Source organism: Odocoileus virginianus, chromosome 20 (assembly GCF_023699985.2).
Source record: "Odocoileus virginianus isolate 20LAN1187 ecotype Illinois chromosome 20, Ovbor_1.2, whole genome shotgun sequence".
Classification (NCBI taxonomy): Eukaryota; Metazoa; Chordata; class Mammalia; order Artiodactyla; family Cervidae; genus Odocoileus; species Odocoileus virginianus.
Genome location: NC_069693.1, coordinates 10,251,139 through 10,265,872, shown reverse-complemented (window position 1 = coordinate 10,265,872; position 14,734 = coordinate 10,251,139). Strand labels below are relative to the sequence as shown.

At 43.8% G+C, this 14,734-nt stretch overlaps 1 protein-coding gene and 1 pseudogene across 2 annotated transcripts; one reads left to right on the top strand and one right to left on the bottom strand.

Annotated features, from left to right (window-relative positions):
- Positions 1-1,280: 1,280 nt before the first annotated feature.
- Positions 1,281-4,526, top strand: TEX101 (testis expressed 101). Of its 2 annotated transcripts, none has more exons than XM_020871196.2 (6): positions 1,281-1,483; positions 2,120-2,220; positions 2,361-2,504; positions 2,642-2,830; positions 3,901-4,029; positions 4,187-4,526. In XM_020871196.2, exons 1-6 carry the CDS (start codon positions 1,296-1,298, stop codon positions 4,420-4,422), a joined length of 987 nt encoding a protein of 328 aa, XP_020726855.2. In that variant the 5' UTR covers positions 1,281-1,295; the 3' UTR covers positions 4,423-4,526. The 2 variants fall into 2 exon arrangements, with proteins under 2 accessions (XP_020726855.2, XP_020726857.2); XM_020871198.2 differs by having other exon boundaries at positions 1,402-1,566.
- Positions 4,527-5,164: 638 nt separating this feature from the next.
- LOC139029854 (BRISC complex subunit Abraxas 2-like) lies at positions 5,165-12,840 on the bottom strand (annotated as a pseudogene).
- Between the last annotated feature and the right edge of the window lie 1,894 nt (positions 12,841-14,734).

Genomic DNA, 14,734 nt, shown 5'->3' with positions numbered 1-14,734 from the left:
AAATAAGTCTTCCAGCCTCTCAATTCCATGGTACTTAGCTATGGCAGCCTCAGCAAACTAATTAACAGGCCAATGTGTTATTTAAGATGACCTTCACTACAGTTGCTAGATGTCAAGTATGGAGGTAGGACTGAAGAGGCAGGGTGAGTGCTACTCAGAGGCATGGGAAGGGATGAGGGTCTTAAGATTCTGGAGCTCCAAGCAGGTGTCTATGCAGCTTCCAGCCACCCTCTCTGCCCTCCAGTTCCCCCTAACTCATTGGTCCCGTACTGGCAATGGTGGCCAAGATCTGAGACCTTGCTCCAGACCTATAGTTACACAATAACCCAGGAAAACCACATATTGCTACAGATCAAAAGAGGTGAGTTCTGGAGGCCTGAGTCCAAAAAAAGGGAGTGTGGCTCAGATTCCTGGGTCCTGAGGGACTGGGTCTTTGGGCCAGAATGCTCTCTTACTATGTATATTAACTTTTTCTAATAGTTACATAGATAACAATATTAATAATTATATTCTTAATGTTAACAGTCCCCAACTGGAAGCTTTTCATACATTTTCACATAAAGTTAAGAGTTTCACCAACGCCATTCTTACTGTGGCATTTTCTCTATGAAAAATAAATATTCAGTTATACCACAAAACTCACAGAAACAATATCAAGTCTGAAAGAACACATGGCATCTTCGTTACATCCAGAAAACTTATATGTAAGTATACATATATGTAAAAAAAATATATATATATATATGTAATGATTTCCAGCCATGAACAAGAAATCTGAATGATTCATGATGTTCATGATACTGACACCAATATGCGGGTTAGCTCCAATGGCATTCTGCCGTTCAGGGTGCCAGAAATAAAGGTGAAGCCAGCATCCCTCTGTTCAGTCTTCCAGAAGACCACGGAGGAGGCTGGTGCCCTGGTGTGTACAGAGGATGAGGCCTGGGCCCAGCAGGAACCACTGCAAGTGAAGAGTAAGGGGACCAAGTTGACTCCTGATAGATATGGCCACTGGATTGATGCTGGGAAGGGGCCAAGCTGGTACCATAAGAGGAATTTGGGCTAGGAGAAGAGTTCGGGGGATGAAAGCCAAAGGTTTGCCTTCCTAATGCGGATGGGGAAGTATGAACTCTACAGAACAAACTGAAAAGTTTAAGCAAGGTCACTCAGGATGCACCGCCCCAGCACTGAGCGGGCCTAGCACAGCCGAGACCAGCGAGTTCTCGGTCCTCCAGCTTACCCGCCACTCGCCATTCTGCGCATGTGCACCTTCTAAGCCGGTCAGGGATAGGCCAATGGGGTGTGGCGTTCCTCCAGGCTCATCCAATAAGCTATCATACGCTTCCGTGTCAACCAATGGGGCTTCGAGTGAGCTGTCGGGTGAAACAGGTCCCACCTTCTGTGCCTCAGCGAGCTTGAAGGAGAAAGCCGGGTTTGGAGAGTGTGGCGTCTCAGGGCGTTTCTTCAGCACCGGTATATTCTTGTGAGATTATTTGGAAGTCAGGAGGAATTTTGGTCCCTTAAAGGGAAAAAGAGGGGCTGGAGACCCAGTTTCCAGGTTCCTGGGTAAAGATAAGGCTGGGGTGGGATAAAGATAAGGCGGGACTCCTGGAGCTAGCGGGGCGAAGGCTGGAGCCTTGCGCTCGTTGATCTGAGAGGGGGAGAGGCTGGGTACCCAGAATCACGCGTCCTGCCAGAAAAGGTGGCTGAACCCAAACTCCTGGATTCTTAGTTAGGACCAGGCTGAGATCTCAGAATCCCGGGTTCAGATGAAGACGGGGCAAGGAAACCTGAGCCTCCAGGGCGTAGGTTTGATTCTGGACTCCGGGGTCTGAGGGACAAGGGGCCTGTAGGCCGGATTATGGCTCCAGAGGTTGGAGGGTACGGGTTGTTGAGCTCGTTGGTCTGGGTGGCCGAGTCTGAGAAGTATAGCTATGGAAACAGAAACTTGTTAACTAGTTAAGTTGCCCAAACTCACAAGCTAGATCGGGACAGACCGACTTAAGAAGGCATCGTTTTATATATACCCGTAAACTCTGCCTTTTAGTCGGTGCTTGCCTAGATTTTATCTTATTCCATGTGACTGAAAAGCTTCCTGTCGATGTCCATCAAATCACAGATCCTGCCAATTCTTACAAACGTCTCTAAAAGAAGCCATGGGAGCCTGTCACTTTCAGGGTCTGCTGCTCCTCTTTCTTGTAGGAGCTCCGACCTTGATCAGTATGTATTGGAGCTGTGGGGGTGGGGGAGGGCGAGGGGAGTGGTTGGGTCAAGGGGGATGGATTTCTGGTGAAAAAAGAGTGATTTGTGCCCCCGGCAGAGGAGGACAAGTGCTCATCTTTATCTCCTTTTCTCCCCAGTGGCACAGAAATTGTTTTGTCAAAAGGGTACTTTTGTGGGTATCCAAGAGGATCGAGCAAACACGTTCAACTGGACCTCAGAGAAAGTTGAGACTTGTGACAATGGGGCATTGTGCCAGGAAAGCATCCTGCTGATCAGAGCTGGTAAAATGAAAAAGGGGCGATAGGGCTGGTGGGGGCGGGTGAGTGGGGCGATGATTATGTTCATGTTAAGACTGTTCCACCTTCCCTAGGCCAAACAGTAGCGTCCCCACCCACTTTCTTTCCTTTCTGTCTCACAGCAGGGACCAAGGCAGCTATTTTGGCCACTAAGAGCTGCAGCTTGGATGGGACACCGGCAATAACATTTATCCAGCATGCTGCAGCCCCGGGCCTAGTTGCAATCTCTTACAGTAACTACTGCGAGGATCCCTTTTGCAATAACAGAGAGGGATTATATGATATATGGAGGACACAAGAGACTGAAGAAGGTACCCTGTGAGGGAAGAGATGGGCGCTATAAGGAAAACTCTATAAACTCCTGAAAAGAAAATGGGAGGCTTCCTTCTTTGTGTTCTTACTTGATTTAGGTTCAAGTGGGCCATACACCAAAGGACCTCAGACCTTTTGCTTGTCTCTCTTTTTCTAAATTGTCACCTCAAGATGTGTAAACAGTACTCCAAGCAGAGGGACATCAGTGAAGGCTGCAGTGTAAAGTGGATTTGGGGTTTATTAAGCAATAAGATGTCAGTGGAGGTTTCTGAGCAGTCTGGTGGCATTGGTCTAACTGCTCTGGCTTCCCCATTGCCACATGGCCACAGCCCAGTTCCTGCATTTGTCCTCAAGTCTACAGTAACCTGGCCACACCTACCTTTTCAGGTCATTTTCTTCTCTTCCCTCTCTCATTTATTGTGTTTTAGATAGGGAAGGATTCAAAATATTTAACAATGGAGATGGTACTGGCCAATCAGAAGGGATGCTGGCTATAAAAAACAGTCCAGCCCTGCCTGTCTGTGCCTACCAGCTGAATATCAACATCTGGTGATTTCTCACAATTCCCAAATCCACCAAGCCAGCTCACACTTCAGGCCTCTGTCCTTGCTGTTGCCTTTTTTACCCTCACTCAACCCCCATTTCACACAGCTAATCTCTGTTTTTCCTCCATCTCAACTGAGGTATCTGTTCTGGGGGAAAAATATCAAATTATTTTAGGTAATTAAGCATTCTTCCATTTCTTCACTACCGTACCTTGGCCAGAGTGCCCACAGAGTTGTATGGTGGTTAATTACTTACATGTCTGTCTCTTTCAGGACAATGATCCTAGATGGCAGGAACTGTGTCCTTTGCGTATTTGTACCTCCACACCTATACACAGTTTGGAAGTCATGTTGGATTGTGTTCTGACAGCACAGATATCAGTTGGAGAGGGATGGGGAGATGGTAGTAACAGGCCTTGAGTAGAGAGGCATCAGCAGGAAAGACTCGAGGAAGAGAAGGCAGCAAAGAGAGATAATTCCAGAGGCAGGACACATCCTTAACTTTCTGTCTCCTCCCTCTTCAGAAACCCAAGGGACAACAGGCCTCCGCTGCCCCACCTGTCTGGCTCTGGGATCCTGTTTGAGTGCTCCTTCTCTTGCCTGCCCCAACAATACAGATCGATGCTATCAAGGGAAACTTGAGGTCTCTGAAGGTAAGCTGAACATCTGATAGTTTTAGAGGCCAGAAAACCTCAGGCATCTGAGTGTAGCCTAAGAGGTTCTGACACTGAGTTCCAGGAATGAGGTGAGGACTGGATTCCTCTCTGATTTCCTCAAACATCTATGTGTCTCCCCATCCTTGTTCCATAGGAAACATCAACTCAGTTTTGGAGATCAAAGGCTGTACATCCATCATTGGTTGCAGGCTGATGGCTGGGGTCTTTAAAGTGGGACCCCTGTGGGTGAAGGAAACTTGCCCCTTCAGGTCCATCTCGGCCCGAAAGGTTGACAGTGGGGCCACGTGGTTTCACACTTCAGTTTGGAAGTTAAAGCTACTGCTGATGCTGTTACTGCTTGTCCTTGGAGGGAGTGCTTCTGGTCCCTAATCACCTCTTCAGACTGGTCATCAGCAGCTTGAGCAGGTGGAGATTTGAAGAGCAGTTCCTGTGAATGTATTTGACATTTCTAATAAAGTTTCTGCTGTAATTTGTATATGCCTCAAGACTAGAAGTGGTGTTATTATGCTAAGAGGGTCCTTAAAATTCGTGCTGTCCAACCTACACATTTGCAGAAAGGGAATCAAAGATCTCAAAAACTTGAGTAAATTTCTTACACTTACATAGCTATGGACAAAGCCGTAAAGTCTGGTATTCCTTTCACTGTAGTAGGCTTCCTTCTCTTGCTGGCTAGACAGGAGACTAACATTATCCTCCTCTAGAACACTCCCAACCCAGTTGTAAGGCCAAAATCATGTGCTTTGGGGTTCTAATAATTCCCAGGGAGGTGTGTCAGAAAAAGCAGACTCCAATTCTTCAGTTACAGTGGGCCTTGTCTCCCCTATCCTGTTTGTTCCTTGTCCACTTTGCATCATTCCTTTTCAACTCTGCTGCCTACTTAATGCCTCCTCAGTGGACAGAGAGAACTTTGGACGGAGCTAGGGCTCTGTAGGTTCTGGTCAGTGTGAGTCAAACAATAATTTGGATGAGGAGATGTTGTTTTTCAAATTCTTATGCTCTTTTATTTATTACTCAAGAATACATAAAGTCTATGTTATTGTAAAAGACTCCAGTGATACAGGAGCTGTATAGAGCAAAGTAAAAGGTAGAGTAAAGAGAAACAGACTTTAAAAAATTTTTTTAAAGCAGCTTTATTGAGGTTTAACTGACATACAATAAACTGCACTGGAGGTTGGGAAGAGAGACTTTTATTGCGAACTGTTGACCCCTCCCACAAAGGACAGAGAGCCTGATCACAGCATAGTCCAGCCAAGTTCTTTCTAGAAAGTTCTCTAGTTCTAACTAACTTTTGGAGTTAAAGCCTCCCCACATAAGTTAATATTTTATCTTTGTTCTTAGGCATGAAGCTCTCTATTGTGTCAGTTTGGTAAATCTAAAGAGTGAGAAGAAACACCAACAAAATTTTAACTTAATGAGGGGACATAGAAATGTGGGAAATTACAAGCATTCAGAGCCATGACTGGTAAATACTATTCAGGGTAAAACACAAAATCAGAAACAAACCAAGTAAATCAAAAAAGCCAAGTAGATGTTTCCCATAGGACACTTGTTTCTTTTTTTTTTTTTCATGATTAAATGTTTTTATTGTCACATTTAACTGCTTTGTCAGATATACATTGTAGATTTCAGTATGGTATAAAAATAAAAATATTTTCCTGAATGTCAAAATCTGAACAGAGGAGATGGCGATGGCACTTAAAAAAACAAAAATTCACACTGGCGCTGAAGCCACTAGAAGGTAGCTGGTAAACACTGGAACACATTCGCAGACAAAGTGGTCTGAAGTGAAGTGATGTGAAAGTCGCTCAGTCATATCTGACTGTTTGTGACCCCATGGACTATACAGTCCATGGAATTCTCCAGGCCAGAATACTGGTGGGTAGCTTTTCCTTTCTCCAGGGGATCTTCCCAACCTAGGGGTCAAACCCAGGTCTCCCACATTGCAGACAGATTCTTTACCAGCTGAGCCACAAAGGAAGACCTGCAACATTTCAAATCAAATGGCAGTGGTATAAGGCCAATAAAACTGGAGAGTAGGAAGATACAGAACCTATTGAGTAGCTACCTGAAAAATGGCAGTTTGAGCATTTAATTTCCAGTCAGACTAAAACTTCTTTCTTACAAAATAAAACTACTTTTTCAGAACCTGGATTTTAAGCCTTTTTAACAACTTCCTTATTCTTACAGGTTGTACTTAGTCCAAAGAAAAGGCAGTTATAATCCATGGCATTAGCTTTGTGGGCTGACCCTGCCACAAACAGGGGAGGGGGTCTTGTCTTTTCCAAACCAGGAGCATGTCATACTCATGAATGTCTGTTCATGAGAACGTCACACATTCTGGGCAAAACTAGAAAAGAAGCAGTAAATAAAAATGTTAAGTGCATCCCCAAGGAAAGTCTCTACACATTCCACAGCTATATGCCAAATGGTAACTTAATAAAGTATGGTTATTCCGATTGAAAATGAATCTCTATTCAATAACCAAGCTTCCCAAACAGTTTGTTAAATGTCTTTCTTCCACAAATAAGACTAACACTAGGATTTGTCAGAAGATCTACACAAGTTATCTCCTTTATGTATGAACTTGGCTAAATCCACAGTGTCTGGAGTCTATTCCTCGCAAAACTCAGGCAGGTCTAGAACATAACTCCTGTTATACTGTTGTGTGTCCTTCATTTAAGACTCCAAAACAGAGACCGTAAACATGGCTAGTGCAACATAGCAGTCACTGGAATTCCCCGAAAGAAAAATAAGTAATTTATTTTATGACATACTTATTTGGATGATTACTTACTGGTAATTAGTATTCATACATTTTTTTTAAGGCAACCATTTTAAGTGACAATACATATCAGGCTAGTAGAAATAAGTGGAAACAAAATCCCCTCTTTTGATCTCATAAAGTCATGAGGACAAAAGAAGGTACATCTGATTTGTTCCAATCTTTGAACGTTGCTGCTAAACTAGTTTTCCTTTGAAAAAGTAAATTCCAAGACATGATAGTGCAAGAGGTAAGGTTTTGGTTTATAGAACATTTATAGACTAATTGTGCTTAGTCTCTAATTTCCAAATTATTTCAAAGAACAGAAACTGCATTGATAAATTTGTCTTTGCCTAAATTTACCAGTACATCATGAATTGCACCAGAATTTGGACAATTTGATTATCTTAATGACTGTTGTGAGCCTTGCACACTGCATCTGCAGGTGAGGACCCCACATGGACCCCTTGGAGGCTCCTCCAAGGTCTGTGCCCAAAAACTCTTGTCTTGGGGAGTCCAGGGATCTGAGTAAGCAGTTCTTCCCCCAGAGGAAGTCCTCAAAAACTCTCTCAATTAGCAATTAAGAAAAACAGGGCTAACTGGAGAGTTTCTTGCGTTCAGTTAAATCTGGGAGGTCTGAGCATTCCTGGAGCCCTCGTGAGGATGTGTCATGGGTCAAGAATCACTTGAATGTGAGTATTCGCTATTAGAGGACTCTGTAGGGTCAATCGAATTTTCACAATCACTGTCGTCTGATTACTCAGCCCTGTCTGCATCTGCTCTGTGGGAAGGAGGGGGTCTGCTCCACTTTCAGGATATTTCAGTCCAGCACTGCTGGAGGCATAACTGGAGGAGTCCATGGCTTGAGGTCGAGGCATAAAGATGCTAGTTTCCATGTGAGAATGACTCAGAGTACTTTCTTGGTTATTTGGGTGAAGATCAGAATTAGGTGGAGGCGAGTCTGAGGCCTCTGCATTTCCAGGTGTACTTTGACCTTCTGCTGTGAACCCTGGATAGTGTTTCTGAGGGTTGAAGGTGGGGTCCACACTTTCAGATGGCATCTATCTGCTTACCGTTGCCTGCTGCAATCATCTTTCTTGTTCCTTTTCATTTTTCTTCTGAGTGGTCTGTCTTCTTAATTGGTTCACTTCTGCCTGACAAGATTCAACACCTTGCTCTCTCTTTTGTACGGCTGCACACACTGCCTGCACTTTCTCCTGAAGCACATTATAAACCTGATAAATCGTCCTGATGTCTTTCATTAGTCCATCCTTGTCAAAAAGTCAGTACCATGTTCTTTAATAACTTTGGCATAATTCTGAGACATATTTGCCACTGAAGACACCTTATACTCTTGTTGGCTAGTATTGCCTAGATTGGGGATAGTGAGGGATAGCCTTTATACCTTCTATATAAAGAGAACATATTCTAAAGCATGAGTGGAATTGTTGGTGTGGAGATGAAGCTGAAGGGGAGGAAGACGAGGTCGGCTGCCCCGAGGATGCGGGTGAGCTGCTTATGGGTCACTTGCTGTCTGTATGACATCTGCGGCTGCATGTTTCACTAGAATCGGTACCACCTAATAACTTTCTTTCTCCGATCTTTAAGAATCCTGTCCAAGCTCTCTTCATTAACTTTGCTTGCATAGTCATAAAAACTAAAAAGTCTTGAACAAGGCTGATGGTTATGGATTTCAATTACTTGCAGAAACTCCATGTTGCTGATTTGGGAGTCACTGATGCTGAAGGTTTCCTCTTGCCTTACCTCTCCCAGCAAAAATCCTTCCTGAGAGCAATGGAAGAAGAGAGTTGCAGGTGGTCAGCGTAGCTGCTGGCGCTGTGGAAACACACAGCCCTGAAGGGGTAGCCAGAAGTGGAAGCCGCCATGATTGAAATCTGACACTGGTTTCTTAATGGCACTGAATACAGTTGCAGAAGACATTCCTGAGTGAATGAAGGAGAGCCGCCATTTAAAAAAATTTGGCCTGTGAATTGTCTCGGTATTTAAAAAAAATCACCATATGCTAATAAGCTTGACTTGGCATGAACAAATTTCTCCAGCCAAAAACTCAAGCGTGCAAACTTTCTAATTTTTGAATGTAAATATATAAGCTATTCAAACATATGATTTATTTTTATGATACTTTTGTTTATAACAGTTCCCCATTCTACCTAGTAGTAGGTAAAACCTAATCGGTTTGAGACTTCCCTGGTGACCCAGTGGCTAAGACTGTGCTTCCAGTGCAGGGAGCCCTGTTTAATCTCTGGTCAGGGAACTAGATCTCACATGCCACAATCAAGAGTTCTTATGCTGCAACTAAGACCCAGCAGGGCCAAGTAATTATTAAAAAAGAAGGAGAAACTTAGCCTGTCTGAATAAAGTGTTGTAAATGCAGCCAGAGTTTCCTCAGTCACTTCGGATCCCCTGCTCGCGCTTAGTCATGCAGCCTCATGGGCTGCAGTCTGCCAGGCGCCTCTGTCCATGTGATCTCCCAGGCAGGAATACTGCAGGGGGTTGCCATTCCCTTCTCCAGGGCATCTTCCCGAACCAGGGATTGAACCTAGGTCTCTTGCATTGCAGGCAGATTCTTTACTGCCTGGGTCATTGGGGAAGCGTCATTTCAGATCTAATAAATCAATTCAGGGCTTCTTTCCCTTTCCACTCTCTTTACCCACAGCTTTGCAGTAGTGCTGGTGGGAAGGAGGTAACTGCCTAGTTTTCACCCCTCACGCTGCTGAAGTTCAAGTTCTTACTGATGTCTGGTTCTCAGCTTCCATTCCTGCTGGCTTCCACTGGGAAGCCTTCGATCCGGTCTGGTGTTCATGGGCTCCATGCCGGCCCTGTGAGCTCTGCCATCCCTCTTAACCACTTTGGAGCCTCTTCCAACTGCTCTCAAATCCCACTGAGTTCCTCCAGGAATCTGAAGCAGCCTAGGAATCCCATATAATTAATGAAATTCCTCCAAGTTCTGGAGAAAAGATAATTTCATAGAGACTTGCTTTTTCCTAAGGTCTTTGGGAAAGAGATGGGACCTAGACCCTGGAATTTATTACCCACCACATACAGGCCACTAGCATACATTCTTCTCATATCTATTTTTTGTTTTTCAGCAATCATGCCATAAGCATTCCCTGCCAGTCAAGTGGTTGGGGACTTGGCCCTCTCACTGCTGAGGGCCTAGTTTTCAGTGCAAAGGAAAAAAGAGGAATGAGTTTTTCTTTCCCTTTGCTGAGAACAAAGAAGATAAACAGAACAGTGAACAGGCCTGAACATTCTTAGTTCTTACTTTGAAAGTGAAAACGTTAGTAGTTCAGTCGTGTCTGACTCTTTGGAATCCGCATGGATTATAGCCTGCCAGGCTTTTCTGTCCATAGAATTCTCCAAGCAAGAATGCTGGAGTGGGTAGCCGTTCCCTTCTCCAGGGGATCCTCCTGGCCCAGGGATTGAACCTGGATCTCCTACACTGCAGGCAAATTTTTTACTATCTGAGCCACCAGGGACGTTTTTACTTTGTTTCTTATTTGTATGATTTCCCTGGTGGCTCAGATGGTAAAGTGTTTGCCTACAATGTGGGAGACCTGGGTTCAATCCCTGGGTCAGGAAGATCTCCTGGAGAAGGAAATGGCAACCCACTCCAGTATTCTTGCCTGGAGAATCCCATGGACGGAGGAGCCTGGTGGGCTACAGTCCATGGGGTCACAAAGAGTGGACTGGACTGAGCGACTTCACTTTCACTTTCTTATTTGTAGTCTGCAACTAAATTTTCTTTTCTGACCCCTAATTCTGCATGAGCTACATTTCACACCTACTATCCTTTGATTCTATGCTAATTACATCCTGTATCTGGTGCTTACCACTCTCTGCAAACCAACCCTTGTAGTTTTTCTCTTCTTACATATCAGAAAGAAGGCCTCTGTAACAATACAGAGAAGACAATGGACCTAACTACTGGTTCACCAGACTGCCAGAGGCTACCTGACGCCAGTCTATGACTATTTTGAAACAACACAAGAGGAAGAAGACAAGATCCTAACACCTTTGATCCTCATCACTGACCCCTGATTCCGAGCCCTCATCTTGTATAAGCCCCTAGACTCCTCATGGTGGGGTGGGCACAGTTCTTGAGGCATGAGCCTAGTGTTCCCCCTCCGCCAGCTGAGAATTAAAGCCACCTATTTTTTTCAACTCTATCTCTGTATTTTTATTTCTCTTTGGTGGGCAGAGAAAGCCAAGATTTTGACTGCCAACAAACACTAGGGCCCAGGTTCAATCCCTGACCAAGAAACTGAAATTCCATAAGATGGATAGCTTAAAAACAAACAAACAAGCAAACAAACAAATGAAAACCAATCATGCCATAAAGCCTTCATTCTTACACTGCAACTTAAAAATTCCATGTCTAATAAGCAAAAGTTAGGCCTTTGGAATTACATCGACTTCCATTTCAATTTACATGATCTATTTTGAAACTTAAAGGCTCAACATAAAGGTATTTTTGGTTCTTTGCATTTCTAGGGTAATAGCCTACTGACTGACTGGAGGAGAAAGGGCAAGAGAAGCAGTATAAAGAATGGGGGCTTCCCCTTGGTCCGGTGGTTATGAGTTCATCTCGCAGTGCAGGGGACACTGGTTCCATCCTTGTTCTTGGAAGATCCCACATGCTGCGGGGCAACTAAGCCCGGGCGGGCGGAAACTACTGACCCCACATGCCCTAGAGCCTGTACTCTGTAACAAGAGAGCTACCACAATGAGAAGCTTGGGCACCGCAACTAGAGAAAGCCTGTGTGCAACAATGAAGACCTAGTACAGCCAAAAATATGAAGAAAAAAACACAAAAGAATGGAATGTGGGCAGATAAAAGTGATAGCAAAATATAACCCTGCCATATGGGTACTTCACCTACCCAAATTCAGCCTCCATCATCACCCACGATACTCATATCTCCCTCCAGGGCTATGTTCATGTCCTTTCCTCTCTGAAATTCTATCTCCTGTTCCCACTTACCCACCCTGGAGGGTCCCACTAGATGCCTCACTGCAACTCCAGCAGATCTTTCTTGACTTCACAGGCACTGATCTCCCTCCGCAGGGCCCTAGCGTACCTGCTGGCTTCCCTTCAATATCATACTGTTTATAACCTCCCCAGACAAGGTAACAACACTTCAGGGACAGGTATTGTTTCCGACAGCTTTACGACTTAATAGCATCCATAAAATGTGACTGGCAACTTGATGTTATGGGTCTTTCAGAACTGCTTATTGAAGTGAACCAAACTTCCACTCTTGGGGCTTGGTGACTCAGATGGTAAAGAATCTGCCTGCAATACAGGAGATGTGGATTTAATTCCTGGGTCAGGAAGATTCCCCTGGAGAAGGGAATGGCTTCCCACTCCAGTATTCTTGCTTGGAGAATTCCACAGACAGAGGAGCCTGGCGGACTACAGTCCATGGAGTCGCAAAGAGTTAGACATGACTGACTAACACTTTCACTTTTCACTTTCAAACTTCTGCTATACATGCACACACATTCCTCTCGAACAACAAAACTAGGGATTTCGCTGGTGGTCCAGTGGTTAAGAATCTGTCTGCCAATGCAGGGGACATGGGTTCAATTCCTGGTCTACAAAGATCCCACATGCTCTGGGGCAGCTAAACCTGTAAGATACAAGTACTGAGCTGGCATATAGAGCCCACACACCACAATGAAGAATAGCCCCAGCTCCTTACAAGTAGAGAAAGCCCACTCAAAGCAGTGAAGACACAGTGCAGCCATAAATAAATAAAATGCAAAGGCTAAATAATAAAGCCCTAAACTCCATATTCCTCCAATAACCCTCTCCAAAGAAATCTTTTAAAAAATGAAAGAAAAAACAAAACTAATCACCACCAACTGCCACTAATTACCTGAAACTTGATGCTGCTGCTAAGTCACTTCAGTAGTGTCCGACTCTGTGTGACCCCATAGACGGCAGCCACCAGGCTCCCCTGTCCCTGGAATTCTCCAGGCAAGAATACTGGAGTGGGTTGCCATTTCCTTCTCCAATGCATGAAAGTGAAAAGTGAAAGTAAAGTCGCTCAGTCATGTCCGACTCTTGGCGACCTCATAGACTGCAGCCTACCAGGCTTCTCCGTCCATGGGATTTTCCAGGCAAGAGTACTGGAGGGGGGTGCCATTGCCTTCTCCAGAAGGCAATGAGGGAATGAGGGGGAAAAAAAAGACAGTAAGTTCTAGAGAGTAGACAAGAAGAGAGGCAGAAGTCTGAGAAGGATGAGCACTGCAGAAAGGTAAGAATTTGAAAATTCCTCTATTCTGTGATGATGTTTTAGTAGCCAGGTGGACACATCCTCGTTTAGGGCAGTGATGTCAGAGTGGGAGGTGAGTTCTGATCAGGGGTTGCAAAATTAGTTGTTCAGATTCTTTTATTATTGTTTAATGTTAATGAAGACAAAAATCATTTACTGGGCAATTTGTCTGTTTCTTGCTCTACGCGAAAAACTTTAGAACTACAATTTGTATAATCCCTCTGTGCATTTTTGTAGGGAGTCGGAGGCAACTCAAATATCCATGACTAGGGGAACAGATAAACAAAATGTGGCAGGCATAATCTTTAGGTGTGCAACACATTAAATTTGCACTATATATATTTTTTAAAGTAAGAAAATTATTTTGTAGCAAAATATCACTTGTATAAACTAACTAGTTCGGGCAGTTCTCTGGTGACCAGTGGTTAGGATTCTGGGCTTTCACTGCCATGGCCCAGATTCAATCCTTGGTCAGAGAACAGAGGCTCCAACAGCTGTATGGTATGGCCAAAGTTAAAAAAAAAAAAAAAAATTTTAATGATTTTAAACCGCAAATCTTAAAAAAAAAAAAAAAAAAAAGACTGTTTAGATTATTGAGTCCCTTGAGTTTCTGTACAAATTTTAGAATAAGAAGAAAGCTGGAGTTTTGATAAGGACTGAGTTGAATCTCTGGATCGGTCTGGGGGTTTTGCCGTCTTAACGGCCTTCTCCGGTGGCTCAGACAGTAAAGAATCCGCCTGCAATGCAGCAGATGCAGGTTCAATCACTGGATCAGGAAGATCCCCTGGAGAAGAAGATGGCAACCCAATCCAGCATTCTTGCTTGGGAAATCCCATGGGACAGAGGAGCCTGGCGGGCTGCAGTCCCTCCTTGAGGTCACAAAGAGTCGGACACAACTGAGCGACTAAGCACAAGGGCAAGAGCCATTTTAACAATATTTCAGGTCTTCCAATCCATGAACGTGGAATCTTTCCATTTATTTAGGCCTTTCTTAATTTCTTTCAACAATATTTTCTGATTTTTAAAAAATAACTCTTGTGCTTCTTTGGCAGCTGAACAAGTGTTTTATTATTTTTTATGTTTTTATTAGGTTTGTTTTTAGAGTATTCATTGCCAGTGTATTGAAATACAATTGATTTTAAAATTTATTTTGTAACCTGTAACTTTGTACAAGAGTCATACTTTCTTGTATCATTGTAAGTGTCCAATATTTTTATTGAAACCTGAACATTTTATATAATATATTGTTCCCTACTCTGGATACTGATTATAACCAGCAATAATAATAAACAACAAGGCTTCCTTTTGTTGTTCTTTGCTTGTTTTTTTGTTTGTTCAGTGACTTGGCTAGACTATTTCGGTGATGTATATTTTCTCTGCAGAGAGCCTCTGATGTTATTCCTCCCAGGGCACCTCCTTTGGGCATACACACAGTCTCCCTGGAAAGACAGTGGTTCTAGCAAAGCTGTCTGTCTGTCTTTCCCCCGATCTCTCTGGTTATCACACCCAGCTGTTAGGTTCCACTAGTTGCTGGCTGATTATTCTACTGGTTTTTTTTTTAATTTAAATTTATTTTTGGCTGCAATGGGCCTTTGTGGCTGTGCACAGGCTCCTGCCTA

Coding starts and splice junctions, on each gene's coding strand:
- TEX101 (XM_020871196.2), top strand. CDS start 1,296: ATGGGGTGTGGCGTTCCTCCAGGCTCATCCAATAAGCTATCATACGCT. Junction 2,505..2,641: donor CATCCTGCTGATCAGAGCTG/GTAAAATGAAAA, acceptor TCTGTCTCACAG/CAGGGACCAAGGCAGCTATT. Junction 4,030..4,186: donor GAAACTTGAGGTCTCTGAAG/GTAAGCTGAACA, acceptor CTTGTTCCATAG/GAAACATCAACTCAGTTTTG.